This window comes from Lathamus discolor, chromosome 13, assembly GCF_037157495.1.
Source record: "Lathamus discolor isolate bLatDis1 chromosome 13, bLatDis1.hap1, whole genome shotgun sequence".
In the NCBI taxonomy this organism is placed as follows: domain Eukaryota; kingdom Metazoa; phylum Chordata; class Aves; order Psittaciformes; family Psittacidae; genus Lathamus; species Lathamus discolor.
This window is the reverse complement of record NC_088896.1, coordinates 670,161-694,145: the sequence shown is the minus strand read 5'-3', so window position 1 is coordinate 694,145 and position 23,985 is coordinate 670,161. Positions and strand designations below refer to the sequence as shown.

General features: G+C 53.0%; 2 protein-coding genes across 8 annotated transcripts in view; one reads left to right on the top strand and one right to left on the bottom strand.

Annotated features, from left to right (window-relative positions):
- ARHGAP44 (Rho GTPase activating protein 44) overlaps positions 1 to 8,438 on the bottom strand; it is a 29,238-nt gene extending 20,800 nt beyond the window's left edge. For 4 of the 5 annotated variants that reach the window (XM_065693573.1, XM_065693576.1, XM_065693577.1 and 1 more), the window contains exon 1: positions 8,238 to 8,438. In XM_065693573.1, the coding sequence (XP_065549645.1) occupies positions 8,238 to 8,290 (53 nt within the window). In that variant the 5' untranslated portion in view covers positions 8,291 to 8,438. Of the gene's footprint in view, positions 1 to 593; positions 642 to 8,237 lie in introns of those variants that run through there. The other variant, XM_065693575.1, reaches the window with a different exon arrangement.
- Positions 8,439 to 11,568: 3,130 nt separating this feature from the next.
- TSEN54 (tRNA splicing endonuclease subunit 54) lies at positions 11,569 to 23,945 on the top strand. Of its 3 annotated transcripts, XM_065693585.1 has the most exons (11): positions 11,569 to 11,636; positions 11,741 to 11,899; positions 13,623 to 13,686; positions 13,830 to 13,913; positions 16,983 to 17,081; positions 17,343 to 17,395; positions 17,748 to 17,846; positions 19,587 to 20,221; positions 20,762 to 20,822; positions 21,507 to 21,623; positions 22,683 to 23,945. In XM_065693585.1, the coding sequence occupies exons 1-11, from the start codon at positions 11,608 to 11,610 to the stop codon at positions 22,831 to 22,833; spliced, it is 1,551 nt and encodes a 516-aa protein (XP_065549657.1). In that variant the 5' UTR covers positions 11,569 to 11,607; the 3' UTR covers positions 22,834 to 23,945. The 3 variants fall into 3 exon arrangements, with proteins under 3 accessions (XP_065549657.1, XP_065549658.1, XP_065549659.1); XM_065693586.1 differs by lacking the exon at positions 11,741 to 11,899 and having other exon boundaries at positions 11,587 to 11,636; XM_065693587.1 differs by lacking the exons at positions 11,569 to 11,636; positions 11,741 to 11,899; positions 13,623 to 13,686; positions 13,830 to 13,913 and adding an exon at positions 13,920 to 16,496.
- The last annotated feature ends 40 nt before the right edge of the window (positions 23,946 to 23,985 follow it).

Here is a 23,985-nt window from a genome sequence, read left to right as displayed (position 1 = left end):
AAGACTGAGTTAAATATAGAAAAAGTGGGAAATACGAGGAAGCACCGGCAGAGCAAGGTTCAAATAGTGAGCCCAGCCCAGCAGCAGTGCCAGCCAGGGCAGGGTTTGAGCTACGGGCTCATCCGCAAATACACCACATCCAAAGACTTTAAAAAAGGTGTAAATTAACTGCATTAAATCTGGTTTGTGTGTGAAAATTGTCCCAGAGTCTGATTCAAGTTGGGTTTAAAAATGATCCCCAATTAATTGTAGTTATTAAAAAAAAAAAAAAGGATTTAAATGAATGTATTATGGTATCTTTCATATGACACATAAGCGATGCGCTGGCTGCCCAGGAGCAAGGGCTGCTCAGGTTCTTCTCCTCTCCTGCATATCATGTATGGACAGGGTTGGAAATATCCAGCAGCACAGACACAATGACCATCCTGATTCCCTGTCCTGGCTCAGGATAGATTGATTTAGCACTCCAAAGGAGAAGGAGGTGTCAGGAATGCAGGCAAACATTGTGCACCCACGTGCCGGCACCACCTGCAAACATCCTGACTCTTGATCTGCACCCCAGAAATTTAGACTTCCCAGAAAGAAAGATTTACCTTTCTTGCACCACCATCCACCAAAAGTGATGTTTCCACTTGTCTTCTCCTTTTGCGGCTGTGCACCAGCTGCCCCTCATGGACACTTTGCATGTAAAGACTAACAAATACCATCTTCTTCCTTCTCCGACGGTGTGCTGCATTGCAGCTCTGTGCTGCCAATGCCACCAGGAAAAATCCCATTATATTCCTTATGTTTCTGAATTCTCAGCCTAAAGTTAATGCGGTTTTACAGGAGCTTATCTGGTTTTATGAGCAAACCTGCAGCAGATGATGATGGCGGCAAGATGCAATGGAGGCTCCCTGCACGCCCCAGGCTCCATCCTGCTTGAGGGATATTTTGTGGGTGCTGAGCCATTGCCAGCTCTCAGAGATGCTCAAGGAGACCCTGGTGCCCCAGTGTCACTTCTCTGGTATCAAGAGATTTCCCTAGCAGATGGAGAAATATCATCCCACTGCCTTTTCTGGGGGCAGGATGGCAGCACCTCTGTGAGAATCTTGGCAAAGCATCTTCAGTGGGCTCAGCCTTCCCTCTTCAACAAACCTTTTTGGTTCATGCTTTCTGCTCCCTCCCCAGATCATGCTCAGCATCATACCTGAGGACGGGTGTGCATCCCCTTGCCTCCCCCAGCTCTCTGGCCTTGCCTTCCCATCCCTGGGGAGGACTGTTGACCTAAACCCCCCAGGAAGCAGGAGCCCCGGCTCCCGGTTTGCTCCCAAGGGTTTAGTTCAGACCATGTGGGACTTTGGAGCCCAAATCACAAAGGTGCTTCCAAAACCCCACCCAACAGAAACCCATTAACAGCATCAAGAGGAACCAGACTGGATATGACTGATGCTAGAAAGCATGTCTGACTCTAGCAAAGACGTTCTGTTCTAGCCTGGCATCTTGCACCCATCCAAGGAATCCTGTAACTCCTCCTGGTACGCCCCATCCCCTCCAGGCACATCCCAGCTCATCCCCAGCAACCTCCAGTTCCTCTCTAGCATCCTCCAGCATTCCTCAGCCCAGCATCTCCCAGTCCCTCTTGGCATCCCTCAGTTCCTCCCCAGCACCCCCATTTTCCCCCTTCTTGCCCTATGACACAGGCTACCATGTCCTGGGGCAGCTGGGGGACTACATCAGCCTGCCTTTCCTCATGCCCTGGCAGGCTCCAGGTCTCTTTTGTGCTTACCCCATAAACCCAGACCCACAAATGATGCTCAAGGGTCCGATGCATGCAGCAGAGTCCAGGGAAGTGGCTGTCTGGTGGCTGGAGCATCCCAGGGCCCAACCACCAGGGCAGCTGATGGCAGCAACAGAACACCTCCTCTAGGCACCAGCTGAAGCCAGCAGCAGCTTTGGGCAACTCTTTTCACACAATCATTTTCACGCGGGTATTTCCATCCCCACGTCTGCCCAGGGGGATGCAGCCGGGGCTCCCGCGCTGGGACACAACCTCTCCAGGGAACCAGACTCATGCAAGGTGACCTCAGGAAACAGCGGCACCCAAGAGAGGAGTGCAAGGAGCCTAATCCCTCAAAACTTCATGTTTATGAGCTACGCACGTCCTGCTGGAGGACCCCATAGAGAGGCAGCCAGGATTACCAGCTTTCAATGCTTCATTCCATCTTTCCTTTAGGCAACTAAAAGCTCTCTCCTCTAATTCCTCTCCAGGTTTTTACCCCAGAGCCGTTTTTCTCAGCACAAATACAGGCAATCCTCAGCCCCAGTCAGCATCAGACACACACATCGCTGCAAACAGCTGGGAGAAAAGGGATAATTAATATGGAGAGCAAACGAGCAGGGGATGCAGCTACAGTTTGGTCAGGCCTTCGCTTCTGAAAAAAACCCTAATTGCCACCAGCAGAAAACAACACCAATTGAGCAAATTAAGTTGGTTTCCAAACAAACACTACATGAGCTTGCAATACCTTGACCTGGGGACCTACAGCAAAGCATCTCCTGAAGCCAGACATCTCCATTTGGATCATCCATCACGATGCCCACCCCATGTCTCACCACCATCCCCCTCTGATGCTCAAACCACCCAAAACAAGCAGCCGAAAGCCTTGGATTTGACCCTGAGCCAGCAAAGCTCAAAACATGACAAGGATTTCACAGCATTTCCCAATGAATGGGAAACCCATCACACCTGAGGGTGAGCCGTGCTTCACCCAGTGCGGATGCGTCCCCAGAGGCAGAGTGTGCCCACGGTGCCCCCAGGACCCTCTGGCTCACACTTTCTGCTCAAAACATCTCTTTCACCCCCACCCCTGGCCACCCCCTCACTGCAAGATGCCCGTGACTATTTCATAGAACACTACAGAACAGAAAAACCACATAAACACCTATTTCATTGCTATTTCATTACTGGCACCAGCCAGTTTCCCTGGCTTCTCTTTGCTCCAGTCTAAAACCAGCCTCACAGCTGCTTGAGGCAGAGGGAGGCAGAACCCACCAAGGCCACCCCGCATCAGCAGCGCTGACTCCCAGGGCTGGGGCCGTGCCAAGGTCCCACACGGACTCAGGAATGGTGCCCAGCTCCATCCTGGTCCTTTCTGTGCCTCCCTCCAGTGCCGACACACGTGCCTGAGGGCTGGTACCCGCAGGAACAGTCAAGATTCTTGAACCTCATCAGGCTCAGAGGTGAGGTTGGTGAGATTCAACCGCACAACTTGGATAAGGCACTGAGCACCCGTCGATTGTGCCAGAGGGAGCAGAAAGCTTCTCAGGTCTCATCCAGGCAACCCCTGGAAGTGCCAGGCATCACCAAGCCAGATGCTGGTCTAAGGACTGTGCTGCTCCCAGCTTCTGCCATCTGAGCAATCCACATCCCCAAGGACGCACAGCATGATAGCGCATAACCAAGAGACGGCTGAGGCCAAACGGAGCTGCAGGTTTTTCATCTGGAAAAACCTGAGCAGACAAGAAGTGAAACGTCAAATATTTCTATCTTCAAATCGCTGCTCAAATCCCCCAGGGAGATGGCTCTGAGCTGCAGCATCCAGTGATATGAGGTGAAACAGCCCCAGCAGCACCTCCTCCAGTGCTGCCCGGGCCCATCCTGACCTGGTGGGGGACCTGCAGTGACAGCCCCTGTGTCTCAAACCCGTGGCTAAGGCCAGTGATGCCCCCCCAGCAGGCTCAGTGCCAGGGCTCAGCCCCTCGCACCTCACCCAGCTATGGCTCAGCCAGGCTGGAAAAGCAGGATGAAACAGGCAGGGAAGGACTGGTCCAGGTTTCCTCAGTCCTGCCCACTGCTGGGAAAACCAACGGAATCAGAGCAAAATCGGGGGACAGAATTTTAAAGGCAGAAAAGCCTCTTTTTCTCATCTCCTGCCACATTCCTGGCTGTGAGCTCTCAGCATCAGCATCCCTTCAGCATAGGATGCATAGGGCCCTTTGCTCCTCGCTCCTGGCTCATCCCCGGCAGATGAACCCCCCGCCCCGGTTGCATCCTGACCATGCTTCAGTCCTGATTTCAAAATCACGGAGGGGCTCCTGCAGAGCTCCAGGCCCTGACGCTGTTGGCCCAAGGATGAAACCTTCAGTCTGCTCCAGGAATATTGCAGTTTGTCAGTGCTGCTGCCTTGCCAGGAGGATAAAAATATCCCCAGGATGCTGCCGGTGGCTCTCGGCAAAACCAAAAAGCCTGGGGGGATGTGCTGCTAGCACCCCAAAGTGCAGACATGGGACCCAGCTATTTAAAGCATGTCATTCCCTCTTGCAAATCCCACTGGAAAAATCCTAGGCAGTGTTTTATTCTCTCCAGCCTTATTTCGTACACAGAATAAAATGTTCTTATTTTCTTGCAGAATATTCTTACTGCACAGAGAATAAAACCTTGGTGTTTAAAAGCTTGATATTTATGTGCAGACATCCTGGTGCTTGGAGAAGCATCTGCCTTGAGAGGCCCTCAGCTGACGGCCAGCCCAAAATGCCACTGTGCTCCCCCAGGAAGAGGGATACATCTCGGGATACTCAGAAAGGACCAGGAGGGAATAAAACCAAACCCCAAGCTGATGGCATCCTCTCTGGTGTCCCCCATCACCTGCTGTGCCATCCGGAAACCCAGCCATGCTGCTCTGCACATGGCTGCAGGCACCTGTTTTATTCCTGATGGGAAAAACCCATATTGAGCTAATTCTGGCAAATTCCCAAGGGCTGCTCCAGCGGGAGCAGGGAGTGAGTGCTGCAGCACATTCACACCCATCATCCTGCGACCTCGACACAAGGGTGGGAGCTCCCCAGGCTCGCCCATGAGATGGAGAGAGAAATACAAATAAAAGCACTTTGAGAAAGCCTCTTCAGAACATTTTACAGCCACTTACTGGCTTCTCTTCCCTTTTTCCACCCCATGGATATGAATATGATGGTCCTTCACAGGCTAGGTGCAGAAATTCTCCCAGAGGCTGAGTACTAAGCATGAGTCTGGGCTGGAATGAGCATCCCTAGTTCTTTCTAAAGAGTGAAATGACCTAAGTCAAATAAAGTAAATCAAATCAATAAAGTAAAAAAACAACTAAACTAAAAACAAAAAGCCAAAATTTAATATAACTTTGAAATAAAAATAATAAAATACTAACAAAAAGTAAAAATAGAAAGTGTAAAATAAAAATAAAAATTAAAAGATAAATTAAAATAAGAAATAAGCATAAAAATAAAATTAACTACAAATAAATAAAAAGTATGAAAATACATAAAAAGTATAAAAATAAATTAAATGAGGTGAGATGATGAGATGTCAACCTCCAGTGCATGCTGGTGCCCTGCTCTCCCCCAGGGCCCAGGGGGTCCCTTCGCAGCCCCAACACCACAAGGGGAGCAGCAAAAGCTGTGACAGCACCCAGGAAATGGAGCTGGGACTGCATTTGGAAAGGTAAGGAAATGCACTCAGCATCCTCACCTGACCTGATCCTGATCCTAACCTTGACCCCAGTCCTGACCTTGACCCTAACTTTAACTGTAACCCTGGCCCTAACCTTGACCCTGATCCTAACTTTAAACCTCAACCTGACCCATCCCCACCCCTCATCATCCAGCTGAGCCCTGTCCCTCAGCTGCAGAATCACCTCACAGGGACAAAGAAAGTGCTGCTCCTGCCCGTCCCCCCCACCTACAGATGGGTTTTTCCCTCCTTTGGCTGCCTTTTTTCTTCCTTTTCTATTTTTTTTAAGGAAACCGCACCACAAAAAGCAGGAAGAAACCACCAGGGACTGAGCCCCCCTCCTGCCTCCCTCTGCACGCCCCACAGGGTGGCTGGGGACATGTCACCACGGTCCCCCATGTCCTGTGGGACTCAGTCCTGACCCAGCTCCCTGTATGATAGTGCAGGGAGTGCAGCCATGCCAGCAGCAGCAGGAGCTCCTGGCAGGGGTGACACCAGCTGGATGCCACCACCACCACGTGCAAACCATCCCTAGTGCCCCTTCCCCTGCCAAGGGACACCCAGTGCAGTGCAGACCCCAGCCCCAGGACAGCATCCAGCCCCTCAGTCCCCAGCCCTGGCCTTGGGGTGCTTGCACCCATGGATGGTGCCCCTGGCTGGTGGCCCATGGGGGTTTGGTGGCAGGCAGGAGGGAACACCCCTCAGACATCAGAGGGATACAGCACATGTATACTGGGTCTCAGTGGATGTGGGAAGGAAGATGCTCAGCGCCTTGTCAGTGGCACCATTTTGAAGCCAGGCATGTATGCAGTGCCTGGCTCATGTCTCCCATGTGGCAGTGGCAGGATGTAAGGACACCCCTGCCCTGCAGCCCCGCAGCCCCAGCTGGGAGACACGTCAAACCTCCTCAGAGCATCCAGACAGCAAACCCGGCCTGGCAAAGATGCAAGGAGAAAATCAGTCCACCCCCGGAACAGCCTCCTCCTGCTGCTCCCCACAGGGCGCAAGAGCCGGGCTAACAGCGCTCCTGCACCACGGTCCCTGTGCCACCTCCCCTGTACGATGCTCCAGCACCACGCTCCTGCACCACATTTTTGCACAGCTTTCCTGGGCTGTGCTCCTGCACTGTGCTCCCACACCGAATTCCCACCCTGTGCTCCTGCACCGCGTTCCCACACCGCGCGCTTGTGCCAGATTCCTGCACCATGCTCCTGCATCGGATTCCTGTAGCACGCTCCCAAACCCCGCTCCTGCACCGCATTCTTGTGCCATGTTCCTGCCTCAATATTCTCGCACGGTGTTCTGGTACTGTCTTCCCACACTGCACTCGCTCCCTCACCGCATTCCTGCACCATGATCCCACACGATGTTCCTGCAGCATGCTCCCGCACCAGATTCCCACAGCATGCTCCTAAACTGCATTCCCACATCAGAGGCTCGCACTGCGTTTCTGCTACCGCACTCCTGCCCAGCCAGCACAGCCCAGCCAGTGCCTTGCCACCATCCCAGAGCCCTGCCTGTACGCCGGTCACGGGCTGCTCCCACAGTCGCCACCAGCCTGGCTGAGGATGCAGAGCCAGCAGGATGTCCCCATTGCCATGGGGGGCATGGTAAGGGGGCACACAGGGGATTGTCAGCAGAAGTCCTAGCCCCTGTTTGGCTGCAGGAGGGAATGAATGCTGAGCCCAACAGCCCAGCCGTGCCTGTGCTGATGCCCAATACCACGCTGGGAAGGAAAAAATAAGTCCCTCCCCCCTCCAGCTGCAAAATCTCCTGGAATTACACAACAGCCACCACCAAACCCTGGGGCTGGCCGTGCATCGGTGCACACGGGCATGGTCCCCCCCGCCTCCCAGCCACCCTATGGGAGGCCACTCATGGGTGCTGGGGGGTGCAGACCAGTGGGGCACCCCACAGCATGAGGGCTGGGGTGGCGTGACAGTGGGTATCCCTGCAGCCCGGCCCTGGGACACAGAAAATGGGCAGGGGCAGGCAGGGTGAGAGCCCAGGCAGGCAGGAAAATAGTGGATAAAGGGTGCAACATGTGGGGCAGGGCAAGGAGGGCAGAGGGTGTGAGCATGGGGACAGGCAGGGGTTAACAAGCAGGCAGGGTGCAGGCTGGGGTTGCAGGCAGAGAATGAGGCAGGGAATGGGCCAGGAGGAGGCAACGTGTGGGCACTGGGACAGTAGGGCAGGCAGGACGTGGGCACTGGGGCTGCGGGGCATGTTGTGGGCAGACGGTCGGCAGGGTAAAGGCATGGAGCAGGCAGGATGGGGGCAGCAGGGCAAGGGGCATATGGGGGAGCAGTAAGGTCGAGGACTGGGAGCATAGGCAGTGGGGCAGGCAGGTGGCAAGCTGGGCAGTAGGGTGGGCAGGAACACGTGCAATAGGAAGAGGGCAGGAAGCAGGCTGGGTATAGGAAAGGAGCAGGAGCAGTGGGGCTGGAAGGAAGCAGCCAAGGCAGTGACGGGATGGGCAGGGGCAGTGGGGTAGGCAGCAAGCAGGCAAGGTACAGGATCAGGGGCAGGCAGGTGCAGTGGGGTGGCAGGGCACAGGCAGGAAGCAGGCAAAGGAGCTGGCAAGGGGTGGGATTAGGGGCAGTGGGGCAGGCAGGGAGCAGGCAGGATGGAGACAGAGCATGGGATGTGGGCCGAAGCTGCAGGCAGGGAGCAGGTGCTGCAGGGAGGCAGGGAGCGGGCAAGATGAAGATGCAGCGGAACAGGCAGGGGGCAGGCAGGGCGCGGCGCGGCCCATCCCCATCCCCATCGCTACCTGCCCACGGTCTGGTTGGCGAGCTGGCGCATGCGGTTGAATTGCTTCTTCATGGTGACGGCGGCGGTGCGGGCGCCCCTCAGGCGGGAGGGCAGCGGGGGGCCACAGGCCGCCCCTCCCGCATCCTCGCCGGGCCGGGCCGGGCCGGGCCGAGCCGAGCCGAACGGGCCCGATGCCCCTGCGCGGCTCCGCGCCTCCGCCTGTGCGGGCCCCGCCGCGCTCCGCGCCCCCCTCTCCGCTCCGCACCGCACCGCCCCCGGCCGCGGCGGCGATGGGAAATGTAGTCCGGGACCGCGCCCCCCCAGCGAGGCCGGCAGGGTCGGGGGCCCCTTGGGGCGTGCCTGGCCCCGGCATCCTCCCGGCCACCCCCCGGCATCGCCCTGCTGCCCTCAGCATCCCCCGGCAGCCCCCATCACTCTCTGCATCCCCCGGCACCACCCCTCCCCACCCCTCCTGCATCCCCCGGCGCCTCCTGCATCCCCCCCGCACTAGGGAAGGCATCGGGGCCCTGGAGGGCTCCCACAAAGCCCATTTCTGGCCCCCGGCAGGTTCCGCCAAAGCCTGGCAAAGCCCTCCAAGTACCATGACAAGCAGAAGGAGTGGGCTCTGGGAAAGCCCAGCAAAGCCCATTGGATGTTCCAAAAGACAGCAGGGGCCTTGGCGATCTCTGGCAAAGCTCACCAAAGCCATTGGTCACCCCGGCAGGCAGAGTGGACACCGCAAGGCTCCTGCAAAACCCACCATGGAACGTTGCTGAGTGTTTTGGAAGGCAGCAGAAGCTGTGGTGGTCTCAGGCAAAAGCAGGCCAAATGAATCCAGGCATTCAGGAAGGCAGCTGGCGGTTTGGAAGGTAATGGCAAAGTCCACCAAAGCCTGTCAGGAATGTTGGGAAGTAGCAGGGGCACTCGTGGTGTCTGGTAAAGTGAAAGCCCCCCGAGTACTGTGGAAAGCAGCTGGAGCCCTGCCGGGCGCTGGCAAAGCCTGCCAAAGCCAGCCAGGCATTCCGAAGACATCAGTGGCCCTCGCATTCCCTTGTAAGCCCGACAAAGCTTGCCGGGCATTTCAGAAAGCTGCAGGGGCCCTGCTGGGCAGCAAAGACCAAAGTGCACTCTGGAAGGCAGCAGGGCTCGGGAAGGCTCTGGCAAACCCACAAAACCCACCAGGAAGCCTGGAAGGTTTTCCCAGAGCTCGCCTGCTGGTGGTCCTGTAAGGAACAGGGTGCTCCCCAGCCCTGGCAGCTGAAATCCCCATATTGGAAAGAAATGTGAACTGAGATGTCTTGACATTCCTGAGTCTTGTAATCACAGTGGGTAACAAAAGCAGATTGTGGATCAGAGCCTTTCCTTTGCAGTTTGAACACATCCACCTTAAGGGAAGTCAGAGTTACCCAAAGTGGGGACAGACAATGAGTTGAAAGCCACAGGATGTGCATCCTGGGATTATGTTATAACCAGGGAGTCTAAACAGCCTCCAAAATACATGCGTTTTGGAAATGAGGGTGAAAAAGCCCTGCCAGCATCCAGCCTGCTGCCCCTCACCAGTCCTCATTCCCTCACATTCCACAGAGGGGCACCACTGACCAGAAAGCACTTCTCCTCCTCACAGGACGAAGGCTCAACTGAGGAGGAAATAGTCAGGCAGTGTCCTGGGTTCAGCAGTAGCAGTCATTTTTCTCCTTCTTAGTAGCTGGTGCAGTGCTGTGTTTTGACTTTTGGCCTGGGAACAGCACTGATAACACTGATGGTTTTAGTTGCCACTCAAATGTTTTAGTCTGACCAAGCACTTTCTGAGCCTCATGCTCTGCAAGGGAGGAGGGGAGGCCGGGAGGAAGCAGAGACAGGACACCTGACCCAAACTGACCAAAGAGGTATTCCATACCACAGCATGGCATGCCCAGGATGTAATGGGGAGTTACCCTGGAAGGGCTAGTTCACTGCAGGTTTGGACGAGGTATCGGTCGGTGCTCGGTCTGGTGAGGTTGGGTGAGTTATTGGTCAGCTGGTGTTGAGGTGTTGTATTCTTTCCTCTTGTTATTTCCTTTATCATTATTATTACCGGTGGTAGCAGCAGTGATTTGTGTTATACCTTAGTTACTGGGCAGTTCTTATCTCAGCCCGTGGGAGTTGCATTCTTTTGGTTCTCCTCTCCATCCCCCCAGGAGTAGAGGGAGGGCAAGAAGGGAGGGAGTGAGACAGTGACTGCGTGATTTATGGCTGACTTTGTTTAAACCATGACAGGCAGGAAGTGAAAATTAAACCATTCCATGGAAAATGAAGGGGAAGGGTTTATGCATTCATCTGCCTAAGCTAGCGCCTTGTCAAAGGACTGTTGTTGGGAAACCACGGTGGGAAACAGGGACTCTGCTGGGCAATGCTGTATTTTTCGTACTTGAGGCTCAGTGATTCCTGAGAAACAGTAACAGCCCCCGATGGGAGAAACCTCTTTCCCCAGCACCGCTCCTGCTCCGGGACCTGCGGCACATGGCACCAGCTGTGGGGGCTGCGGGGCACATGGGAGGAGAGGAAGCATCTGCTCTGTGCTGCACACAGCCACTTCCAGATGACTGCCTGGTTCCAGATGGCTCTGACTGTCCCATCACAGGGCACAGCTGGACCCACTGCTGATGGGTCTGGGGTGATGCCCCAGGTGATGCCTCTGGAGAAATGCATTTAAGAAATGGCAAAACTCCATGTGGCAGTGAGGAGATGGAGGGAAAAAGTAGGGGGGAGAAGGATGTGTGAGAGGTGACAGCAAGGTAGCAGCAAGGCCAGGGAGGAGGAGAAGAAGAGGTGGCCCAGGTGCTGGACCTGATGTTCACCAGAAGCCCCTGAAGTCATAGAATCACAGAACGTTTTGTGTTGGAAGGGACCTTAAAGCTCCTCCAGCTCCAACCCCTGCACAGGCAGGGACCCCTTCCACTGGAGCAGCTTGCTCCAAGCCCCTGTGTCCAACCTGGCCTTGAGCACTGCCAGGGATGGGGCAGCCACAGCTTCTCTGGGCACCCTGTGCCAGCGCCTCAGCACCCTCACAGGGAAGAGCTTCTGCCTAAGAGCTCAGCTCAGTCTCCCCTCGGGCAGGTTCAAGCCATTCCCCTTGGCCTGTCCCTACAGGCCCTTGTCCCAAGCCCCTCTCCAGGTTTCCTGTTGACCCTTCCAAAGCAGATATCCATGCCTGGGTCTAATGCTAATTGGCGATGAGCGGGGCGCAGCCTCCTCCGGGAGCTCACCCTCGAGCCAGCCTCGGCACGCCGCGTGCGGCGAAGCGCAGTGTTTGCAGTCCTCCGAGCCCCCAGGGGGCGCGCTTAGCGGCGCCTCTCTCTGCCGGCGCTAGGGCCCGGTGGCTGCCGGAAGCGGCTGCGTGCGGTGCAAATATGGAGGCCGGGTGCTCGCGCCCTCTGAGGTAGGGTTGTGCCGGGTCGCGGGGCGGGTGTCGGTCCTCACCGTCCCTCACCGTCCCTCACCGTCCCTCACCGTCCCTCACCGTGCCGCCCTCTCGCCTCGCAGCGCGGCGCAGCCACTGGCGGCCGGCGGCCGGAAGGCCTCGAAGCGCGCTCAGGGCCCGAAGGACTTCGTCCCCGACGGCTCGGCCGAGCAGGCGGAGAAGCTGCGCCTGTGCCAGGAGGAGCAGTGGCGGCTGCTCTCCGAGGAGCGGGGGGTGCGGCGGTGAGTCCCCGCGGCTGGGCGCGCTGTGCGGTGCATCGCCGGGGCACAGCGGCTGTGGCGGTGCAGTGTTACTGTCAGGAGGTGCCCGCAGCCCGGTCCCTTGCCCATCCCTTCCTTCACCTGCTGGGAAGGAGGAGCCAGGGGAGCACACCCCGGCGGTTCCCTCGGGAGCAGGGACTTGCATCGGCACCAGGGGGTTCAGTGCGGGGTGTGCAGGCAGTCCCTTGATTCAGGTGTGTGTGTTCTCCTGTAGCCTTTGCACACAGCAGCCACTGTTTTCCTGTGTGTGACCTGAGTTACACGGCATCTTGTTGATCACAGAGTTGTAGAATCCCATACTTGTTTGGGTTGGAAAGGACCTTAAAGCTCATCCAGTTGCAACCCCTGCTATGGGCAGGGACCCCTTCCACTGGAGCAGCTTGCTCCAAGCCCCTGTGTCCAACCTGGCCTTGAGCACTGCCAGGGATGGGGCAGCCACAGCTTCTCTGGGCACCCTGTGCCAGCGCCTCAGCACCCTCACAGGGAAGAGCTTCTGCCTAAGAGCTCATCTCAGTCTCCCCTCTGGCAGGTTCAAGCCATTCCCCTTGTCCTGTCCCTACAGGCCCTTGTCCCAAGCCCCTCTCCAGGTTCCTTGCAGCCCCTTTAGGCACTGGAGCTGCTCTAAGGTCTCCCCTTCAGGAGCCTTCTCTTGTCCAGGCTGCCCCAGCCCAGCTCTCTCAGAATGGCTCCAGAGCAGAGCTGCTCCAGCCCTCAAAGGATCTCTGTGGCCTCCTCTGGAATTGCTCCAGCAGATGCTTATGTGTGGCGTTGTGCAGATTTGGCATCCTCTCAGTGTCCTTGGTTTATCCGTTCTAGTGGTTTTTAACAGCACTACCACTCTGGAGTTTACGGTTTCTTGAGAGACTTTCACATGCTCCCTGTCAGTGTACACTCGTTGGCTAGTTGTTTTCTGGCCATGGTTTCTCTGTCTGCACTGTTCAGTAGCAGCAGAAACTATTGACATAAAATCACAGCCCTGGGGACTCTAGAATGGTGATCTCCCACAGACAGGCAGGTCTTCCTGTGTTATCTTCCATTGCTGTCAAAGTCAGGTTTGTTCAAGTATATCTGTATATGTGTGTCTTGGACCAGCAGTGGAGGCTCTGGAGATGGTGTGTGTGTGTGTGTGTGGCAGGGTAGGTTTATGTCCCCTTTCAGATGGGGAAACTGTGTTACTGACTAAAGATATTCTGTTCTGGAGTGTGTTCTGGATCCTACAGGTCTTACCTTCTGTTTCCTTCAGCCAGCTGCTAAAAATGAATGTTTGCATTCTTGAAGAGTCACCCTTCACTCTTCTATTTTCTGGTTTTTGGTTGGGTTTGTGCTTTGGTTTTTTTTCTTCCCTATAGGCCCCTGTAGGCAGGATACAGCAATTTGAGTGTCTTGGCAGCATCTGAACAATTGTATAATCTATCATGGTTTAGGCCATGCATCCGTAGCTGGCTGCTGTAGCCTATGGACAGGTGTCTGTGCTGACTGAAGACACTTTTGGTCTTCAGTTGGTGATGATAAAATCTTCAGCTGATGCTGCTAGATCGTGAGGATGATGTCTTTCTAAGGCCTCACCCTGTAAAAATGCCACCTGGAAGTCTGCTGCCTTTTGACACCTTCTTGAGCTTGTTGTGTTGCTACAGCAGTTGACTGTAGGACATGCCAATACTAAACTAATCTTTAACCTTCTCAGGGGGAATCTGGTCAAAGCGGAGTGGAAGCCAGGACAGGGCATCGTGGAGCTGCAGTCCCCTGCGGTGAGTGAGCTACAGAGTGTACTTGGTGCCATCATCTGCTGCTGGCCTTTGCAGATTCCTTAATTTGCTGCTTGAAGCAGGGAAGAACTGCTTGTCAGCAGGGACCAGCCACAGCCCATCATGGATCTGTGCTTCTGTTCCAGGGGAAGTTTTGGCGCACCATGGGGTTCACACAGCATGGCAAGCAGTGCCTTCTGCCCGAGGAAGCTCTATATCTGCTGGAGTGTGTGAGTAGGATACCTGTGCATGGATGGGGGCACTGTATCCTTTTGGAATGACCGAGGCAGCTGTAGCAGCTTTAGAATCATAGAATAGTTTGGGTGGAAGGGACCTTCAAAGCAAATCTAGTCCAACCCCCTGCAATGACCAGGGACACCTTCAATTAGATCAGGTTGCCCAGAACCACATCCAGCCTTGCCTGGAATGTCCCCAGGGATGGGGCATCCACCACCTCTCTGGGCAACCTGTGCCAGTGTTTCACTACCCTTATTATAAAGACTTTTTTCCTCGCATACAATGTGAATCTTCCTCTTTTAGTTTAAAGCCATCACTCCTTGTCCTGTCCTGCTAAAAAGTCTCTTTCCCTCTTTCTTACAGGCCCCTTTTAGGAACTGAAAGGCCACAATAAGTTGTCTCTGAAATCTCTTACCCAGGCTGAACAACCCCAACTCGCTCAGCCTTTCCTCACAGGAGGGTGCTCCATCCCTCTGATCATTTTTGTGGCCTTTCTCTGGACCTTCTCCGCAGGTCCGTGTCTTTCCTGTACTGAGGACTCCAGAGCTGGATGCAGTGCTCCAGGTGGGGGCTCACCAGAGCAGAACAGAGGGGCAGAATCACCTCCCTTGAGCTGCTGGCCCTCTGGGTGCAGTCCAAGATACAATTGGCCTTCTGGCCAGTATTCTAGACTGATTCTGAAATCACTTGACTTGTCCTGGGTTCAGCAGTAGCAGTCATTTTTCTCCTTCTTAGTAGCTGGTGCAGTGCTGTGTTTTTGACTTTCAACCTGTGAACAACACTGATAACAGTGATGGTTTTAGTTGCTGCTCAGTAATGTTTAGTCTGATCAAGGACTTTCTGAGTCTCGTGCTCTGCCAGGGAGGAAGGAAAGCTGGGAGAAAGCAGAGAAAGGGCACCTGACCCAAACTAGCCAAAGAGGTATTCCATACCACAGCATGTCATGTGCGGTTTATAAAATGGGGGCAGTTACTGCTTGGGTCGGGCTGGGTATTGTTCAGCGAGTGGTGAGCAGCTGTGTTCTCTTCCCTTGTTATTTCCCTTCTCATTATTATTACTGGTGGTAGCAGCAGTGGTTTGTGTTATACCATAGTTACTGGACTGCTCCTATCTCAACCCATGGGAGTTACATTCTTTCAGTTTTCCTCTCCATCCCTCCAGGAGCTGGGGGAGGAAGTGGGGGGAGTGAGCGAGTGGCTGTGTGGTTCTGGGTTGCCGGCTGGGCTTAAACCACGACACTTCTGTTGGTCACTGGTGCAGTTTGAGCAGGTGATAAACCTTCTTGAGGAATGGTCTCTTCTTGCCTGTTGCTGAGGGAGCTCTTTGTCTCCAGGCCGTGGGTTATTACTTCGTACTCTTCAGGAACCCCTGTGTCACTGACAGCATGTGTCAGTGTCCAGTTTATTCCACTAGTATTATTTTTAACCCACTCCTATGTCAAATACAATGGTAGAGACAAGAAGAGTTTTACCTGATCTGAACTTCTGTTGGTACAGCAGGAATGAATCAGCTTTCTTACCAGAGTGAAAGAAGCATGAGAAGCAAGTTACAGAGTTTTCCATTGAGATCTCTACTTTCTTTCTGTGGGGATGATGAAGCACACATTTATGTATTAGTTATTTCTTTAATGAAATCTGTGTATGGGGACTTGGCCTTCCACAGTCCAGGAAAACACACTGTTCTGGGAATTTCTGGAAATGAGATCAAACCATTATCTGCTGTTTCTTGCAGGAGTTAGTTAGAATAAAAGGGTTTGACACCAAGAAACTCTCTTCCTCAGAGCTGTGTGCAGTTAATTAGGACATCTGAGACTGGTCAATGCCTTTTCTGTCATACACTGGGGACAAGGGAAGAAGTCAGTTTATCTTACAGATTTTGCAGTGTCAGGGTTCAGAAGTTCCTTAGCACAGATTTTCTGTGCTTCTCCTTGAAGCTGATAGGAATTAGTGAAACTCTCTCAAGCCTGACAGGGCCACTCTGAGGCACTAAATCAGGCCTTTCCATGTGAAGGGTATTGGTAGGAGAGACAGTTCTGGAGCAGCCAGTGCTGTACATGCTTGACAATCACAGATATTTGGGCTTCCTACTTGACATCTCTTCTCAGTATGTATGGCAGAAAGAAATCTAAATGGGACAGACAGGAGTGAGACTAAGTTGTTTTCAGTGCTTCTCTGCTTGCAGAAATGCTGGTGAGGGCTCAGCTGGTTTTCTTTGCCATAAAGAGGGTTTTTTTTTTGTCTCTCCACCAAAGCCTGGAATCAGTCTGATCTAAAAGGGAACTTTTTTTTTTCCTTTAGCAAAACTTAATCAGAGAAGTCCAAACTGCAGAGTTTGGGCTTTTTTAGCTCTGCCATTTTGACAAATAGATCAGAAACAAATCGATGAAAATTCAGTTATTTGGTCAGTTGCTGATTACAGGGTCTCTCCCCAGTTAGATGCCTTCAGCCCCTCCCAGGGAGGAGCTGTGGTTCTTAGTGTGGTGTTTGCTTTGTTTGGGTGAACACTGTCTTAAAAACAACAGCAACAAAAACCAGCGAGGTCAAAAAAGAAGCTTCACCTACAACTGCCTGAGGGAGGTGAGTTGCTGTTTCCTGGGGAAGGTAGCGATGGGATCACTGGGGCTGCAGTAAATGCTTCAGAGGAGCCACCAGCTGGTGGCATCTGAGGACACCATCAATTCCTCTGCTCCAGCTCTTTCAGTTGTGCTGGTTCTAAAAGGTTTTGTAGTTGTGTTGTGTCCTGAGTCACTGGGGTCATCAAAGTTAAAGAAATTTATCTCCCAAAGCAATTATCATTTTAATAGTTGAGCATTGTGCTCCCTGCAGCATCCTCCAAACAGAAGCAGTGCTGGAGCTGACAGTGGTGGCTGGGAACCGATTGCCTGGCTGCCAAAATAAGGGCATGGGGGAGCTGGGCATGGGAGAGGGACTGTGAATAATCCAGGTGGCACATGGATATCATGTCAAGGAGGGTGCTGGGACCAGCTGTCAGGAAGAGAACAGTGCAAGCTTACGTAGGTTTGTTCTCCGTGATTCTCTCAACACCAAGCTTTTGCCCTGCAGGGCTCTCTTCAGCTCTTTTACAGGGATCTTCCCTTGTCCATTGAGGAAGCCTACGAGATCCTGCTGTCCCAGGAGGCAATAGACCTGCCACATTACCAGGTGTGTTGAGACCTTCAGCAGGGAGCCCAGCCACACCACCTCCTCCAGGGGCTGAGAGCAGAGTGGAACAGTCAGGGAGAGAAGTTTTTCCCACTCAGTTTTCTAGATGATCTGTTCCTGTTTTCCCACCTTTGCTTTGGGTCCTCACCTTGGCATTTTCCCCTCTGTGAGTGCTGCACTGTGTTTGGTCAGTGATAGCAAAACTGAAGTAAATTGTCTTGGGGGTAGTTGTTTAACCCTTTTGCTTTCCTTTGCTCTAAGGTGTTCAGCCACTTGAAGCAACTGGGTTATGTTGTACTGAGATTCGACCCCAGGTAACCAACTTTTCCTTTCTGTGCTGCTTTTTCCCATCTGAAGACCCTGAGCAGCTCTGTGCCTGCTACATGGCCCCAGCGGAATGGCAGCGAAGAGGACTTTGACCCTGCATTCCTTCTCTTGGGAAGATTAAAGGCTAAAAGTGGCACTCTACCCTTCCTTGCTTCTCCCTCTTAAGGAGGTGGTTGGGAACATGAAATGGGGCATGAACTGAGGACCATCCTGGTCCTGCTTGCGGATTTTCTGTGCCTGAAAGAAAAGGTTTTTGCTGCTGTATTCTGAGGCTGAGCAAAAAGGGCAATTCCACTACCTCACCCTGCTCTTAGCCTCTGTGTTGGTGTCTCCTTGCAGCACTGTCCTGTCTCCCTACGAGAGGCAATTGAATTTGGAAAGTCACTGCAAAAGCTCTGGGAAACACCACTGCAAAAGGAGGAGGAGTTCCAGTCCCTGGTAAGGATGTGGCCCAAAGCCGCCTTCTGTCCTCTCCCAGGCCCTGCTGGCTCAGGAACAGCTACTTCATCACTGCATCCTTGTGCTAAGACAGGCAGACAGCCCCTGAACCTGCCAACTGCTGTGGTGAAATGCCAAAATACAAGGGTAGAGAGGTCAGTGCAGAAGAAAGACACGGCGGGAGTGTTGTCTTGCTCTTTTTTAGAGGGAGCGCGGACACCGCAGTGCATCTTGCACTTATCCATCCCCTCAGGGCAAATTACACTCTAGGGCTACACAGCAGAGAGCGTAGTTGGGTCCTGGTACTTGCACATGGCCTCTAAATGTTGCCAAAATGCAAACAGAAGATGATTTAATTAATAAGTTTGTTAATAATTCTACAGTTTCCAGTAGGTGGCATCATCCTCTGAGAGACAAGTGAGGATGACTGTGGTCTATGGGTCCCTTCCTGCTGTCAAGTGAATCAATCCCTGAGGAGTTAGGAAATTCCAGGAATTGGAAGATAAAACTGCTGGTTTAAGAATTGGCCTGCCTTCTCTGGGACAAGGGGCTGAATCTCATACCAATAAGAGATGATGGCAGGAAGGTTTCTGCCTGGCCTATGCTGGTTTGGCTGAAGTCCATAATGTTTGCATGGAGGTGTTTGGGTCAGTATATGGGGTATGTGGAGGCTGCATGGCAGATGGGGAGTGTGTGTCTATACAGATCAAGGCTGGAATTCTGGGTGTTGAAGTTAAACCTCATGTAGGACTGCTGAGAAATGTATTCTGCTTTTGGCATTCACTGCTTGGTTTTGGCCTGCTTTTAGAGTCATAGAATCAGTTGGGTTGGAAAAGACCTTTAGGATCAAGTCCAGCTGTTCCCCAGTACTGCCAGGGCCACCACTGACCCATGGCACTGAGGCCTCGTCTCCACGGTGTGTGAACACCTTCAGGGACAGTGACTGCAGCCCTGTCCTGGGCAGCCTGTTCCAATGCCTGAGCACCCTCTGGGGAAGGAATTGTTCCCAGTCTCCATCTAAACCTCCCCTGGAGCAGCTTGAGGCCTGTTCCTCTTGTCCCATCCCTTGTTCCTTGGGAGCAGAGCCCAGCCCCTCCTGGCTCCATCCTCCTGTCAGGCACTTGTAGGGAGCCATCAGGTCCCCCCTGAGCCTTCTCTTCTCCATCTGAACCCCCCAGGTCCCTCAGCCATTCCCCATCACACTTGGGCTCCAGGCCCTGCACCAGCTCGTTGCCCTTCTCTGGCCTTGCTCCAGCCCCTCAATGTCTCTCCTGTAGTGAGGGGCCCAGAGCTGAACACAGGATTCAAGGTGCAGCCTCACCAGTGCCCAGTGCAGGGGCACAATCCCTGCCCTGGCCCTGCTGCTGCACTGGTGCTGATCCAGGCCTGGATACTGGTGGCTTCTTGGTTGCCTGGGCACAAGCTGCTCATGTTCAGCTCCATCAATCAGCACCCTCTGGTCTTTCTCCACCGAGCAGCTTTCCAGCCACTCTTCCCCAGGCCAGGAGTGTTGCAGGGGGTTATTGCTTTTTTCCCTTCTTGTTTTGTCACACAAGCAAATGCGCTCCTTCCAGCCAAGAGGTTGTTGTCAAGGCTTTTCAGACTTGTCTGGCGTTCCTTCCACCTTTGCCGTCTTGAGAGACTGCATTCTTCCTGTTAGCAGGGAAGAGGCAAGATTCAAAGTCAATAAAGTTCCACCACACGCTGCTCTCCCTTTTATGCTGCTGCTTCTGTCTTTAGGTCACATGAGAAGAAATACAAGGTATCAGAGGACCTTCCGGAGGCTGAAGGTACCTCTGAAAAAGCTGGAGATAACTGTGGAGACTCCAGCTGCCTTGCCATGGAGGAAAAGCCCTTGTCAGAGCAGCCAAAGGAATCAAATGCTGGCAGTGGAGAGGGGGAGTCAAACTCAGTTGCCCTTGATACAGGACAAAAGGATTCCCTGAGCCCCTCCAGGAGCTGGGCTAGAGACCACAAGGAGAGCAGCATTGGTACCCATGCACCCCGCTGGGATTTTACCACCATCGTCTTCCCAAACGTGGCCCCAGACCAGCCATGCACACATCTGCCCTCACCTGATGACAGGCTCCTGCCAGAGAACGTGCCGGGGAGGGAGGTTGATGCAGCTTGCTGGTGCTCATGCATCAATCAGAAACAGGAGAAGCTGTCGCGGAAGGAAAGGGAGCAGCGAGAGAGGGAGAGCAGGTACAAGAGCAGTGTCAGTGCTGACCAGGAGGTGAGGTGCTGCTCCAGCTGGCAGGAGTACAAAGCCCTTTTGGAGCAGAGGAGCCAGCAGAGGATTTGGAAGAGACCTCGGCATCTCTGGGACCAAGCTGTCACACCGCTTTTGCGGCCAGAGGAAGCTACCTCACCAGGTACTGGAGAGGGACCCCCTTTCCCCCCCAGCCCTCTGAAAAGTTGCCTGATTTGCAGCAGCAAAAGGCATGATATGGAGAAGCTGAACTTGAGTTTAGGGGAACAGTACCTTGAGAAGGAGAATCTCATTAGAAGGCCTAGGCAAAGCAGGCAGTGGAGCCCAGCCATGGGTGTGGCGAGAGAGAAGAAAGCTTCTTCTCTCCCTTTCCATCTCTTCCTATAGCCCACTCAAATGCCAGGATAAATACAGCCTTGGGAGGTCTTCTAATCCATTCTGCATGTCGTGCTGTACTGCAGTCCTTTCTGCTGTGTTTCAGCATGTGAAATCGGGGCCAGCAAGTTGCAAAGCAACTGCAGGGTGTTGTGGGCTGTGTGCTGGGAGGAGATGATGAAGTTGAGGTCTTTGAAGTAGCCAGTGGTGACTGTGGTGCTGCCAGCCATTGTCAGAGGAGGAAGGCTTGTGGGTGGTGGTGGTGTCCTTGGAGTGCCCTGAGAGAGAAATAGTTGGTCTGATCCTTTCCTGTTCCTTCTCCCTCCAGCTGCGCTCCTCCAGCAGATCAGTGTGCTGCAGCCCTCCCACATCCTGGATGGAGCCTCCCGGTTAGTATCCAGCCAGCCAGCTCATAGCTGTTAGGGAGTGGAGATGTCTTGTGACTGTCCCTGCTTGTGAGGTCTGTGAGATGCTCATGGCAGCAATTTGAGTGCTGCCTGGCACCCACAGTGCCGAGAGAATGCAGCGCTCCAGGTTCCTGTTGCATCTGCAGTGAGGGGCTGACGTTTCTGTGAGGTACCAGGTCCTGCAGCACAGATCTGGGGCATTCAAGGCCAGATAAAACATCAGGGTTGCTCTTGTCATTCACTCTCTGCACCCCAGCCATGTCATCTCCCTCAGAGGTGTGGTTGGGTTTCACCTGTGCTCATCCCTGGAATGTGCTGCTGTCCCTGCTGGAGTGATTATAAAACCTTGGCTTTGGGACTTTTGGTTCTGCTCTTGACTCAAAGAGTCTGCATGGTGTTTGTGTGGGGTCCCTGTAGGGCAGTGCAGGGCTTTTGTTTCTTTTAGCAATGCTTCTTGCAATGGGGGTTGCAGAGGAGGGAGCTGGGTAGGTGGGGGGCAGGAGCTTGCTCTAGTGTGGGAAGGAACAGGAACAGTTGCAGGGTCAGTCATTTGTGGGCATGAAGCCTTTCAAAGGGCCCGAACTAGTCGTGCTTCAGGAGCTTTCGTGTCAATATCCTATGGCGCTTCAATCCCATATGAAGGTGGATGTGTTCTCTCTTCTGTAGGCTGCAGGAGGACCTGGAGGGCATGAAAATCCACTTCAATGTGTATCAAGCAGATGCTGTGGCCAGGTTTAAGAAGACGAGCCCCGGGAAGCCGTATGTCAGGATGTGTGTTCAGAGGTATCCAGGGGTCTTATGCTGTGTTCTGAAACATCACAGTTGCAGTTGTGGAAGTGATGTTTTAATGATGAGTAAATGACCTGGCATCTTGTGAGCTTTACAAATCATCCCAGTGTCTCCCTTGAGGGTGGTCCTGCCCAGAATTATTCTTTTTACCCCTCAGTTCCTCCTTTGTTGGAGGATGTGGCTGACAATTTTCCCACCCCTTGCATTCAGCCTACACTATTTCATCATCTGGTTGTTGTTCCTGTCATGTATTACTAGAGTCAGGGATAAGAAGTCACAGCTGTGTTTATGCAATGCTTGTGAAACTCAGGTAGAGCTCAGGTTTGCAGGGAGCTGTATGGTTCCTGAATCCTCAGCCAGTGCAGATCCCAGTGGATTTCTGCAGTGATGTACCTCCCACAGGCTCAGGACTATGGCTTTAGTATTTTGATCTTTGCCAAATGTAACTTCAGGATCAGTATGAACATGGGATAGGTGTCTCCTTTCTTGCTGGATCACAACCTGATACTTAAGCTATGCAGGCAGGTACAAAGATCAGTCTCTGCCTTTTCTAATTTTAGCAGACAGAAATTGTCCCTCCTCTACTTTCTGCAGCTGTAGTGGAGCAGGGGAAGTGGTGATCCAGTTTTACAAAGGTCTGTCCTGAGCAAGTAGGATGGATGATCCTTGCTGCAGAAATGTTTTCATTTACAAGCAAAGAGACTCGGCAAAGTTTAAAGGAGGGAAAAGCAGCTCAGATGTTGATCCCAGCAACCTAAAGATCTGCCTAGCACAAAGGTATTAAGATTGCACTGGGCTGGCAATTTGCCAGTCACTGTGTGACCTGCATCTAATGAGCCCAGCATGGAGCAGTGGGCAGTTGCCCTTAGTTTTGGCAAAGGATTTGACAGCTTTCAGCTCCCGGCATGCAGTACAAGCAGCCTCCTGCTTTGACTGAAAGGGGTGGGGAGGGTCACTACCAAATCCCAAGCCTTCATGGTCGCTGGCCAAGACAACTTTGTCTCTGTATTCCTCTCACTTTGAGAACAACGGGATATTTTTTTCTCCCTGCAGCTTTGATGAGCAGATCCCATCCCTCCGGGCTTTGAAGCAGGTTACGTATCAGAGTGGGGACATCCCAGTGGTCTTTGCACTGGTGGATCACGGAGAAATTGCCTTCTATTCACTAAAGGAATTCAAGCTGCCCGTTGATGTTAATCACTGAAGTTGCTGAAATGCACTTGCAGAAATGGCATGGGATGAAGGGAAGAGCTTTACTCTGGATTTGCTTTCTTAATTAATGAAATACTGCAGAAAATAGAGCCTATGAGAACTGGAACCTTGGGTAGTTGACCACTTTATTCACAGTTAGGCTTCACCCACCCAGTTGGCTCAGGCATAATAGCAAAATTTACAGCGAGCAAATGTGTATGGCTTAGCAGGGCGTTTCTGGACTGGAATACACACTGCTTTGTTCTTGAAGCCACTGGTTCTCCACTGTCTCATCTTGTAGACCACTAGTCCACCTTTTCTGTGTCATCTTGCACTGACCTGTGGACTGTTAGAAAACACTTTGCTGGTGATCCTATTGTCACATGTTAAGAACCACTGTGCTACACCAGTGGAATGGTTGGAGAGTCATTTAGGTCAGTCAGGGACAGATTAAGCTGATCAGATCAGCGGTGGAGGCCTGAGCCTCTGTTGTTCAGCTGCACCGACAACCATCTCATCAGATCCTTATCTGGAAAGGCACAGCCATAAAACTCAACCACCTGGAATAAAGTTTAAGGCATTTAAGAGCAGGAAACTGGACCTTGAACACACTTTCATCAGCTGGAGGTTGCAGAAAGCCCCAGATCCTTGATGATGGCACCCCAGGTTCATGCTAGAGCAGCTCTGAGGTGTTTGGCCACTGGTATCACTACACTGTGTCCAACAGTCTCACCAGGGCTGTCCTGCTGCTGTTCCAGCCTGGCACTCTCTTTCCTGGCTGTGGATCCTTGTCTTGTCTTTTGCGAGTGAGAGTTTTCCAAGTAAAGAAAGAAGCTACAAATTCCTCAGGAACCTTCCAGTCCTGTGGCTGTTGTGCTCTGAACTAAGGACACCACTGCGTTCCAGGCCTGCTGTGGGAGCTTCCCACCAGGATATCCAGGCACTGAATTTGCTTTAGCCTCTATGCAGAAGTGACAGGGGCCAGACCCCACTCTGCTGAGCACAGGGCATCCAGTGTCCCGGTTTTTCATAGTGACTGGTTTAGATGCATTTTATTTGTTAATTTTTTAATTTCTTTGTTGAGACGGAGAGAAGGCGAAGCAATAAAAAAGCTTTTTCCAACAATGCAAGCTTCTTAGTGTGGTTCTTAATTTCCCCAGAAGTA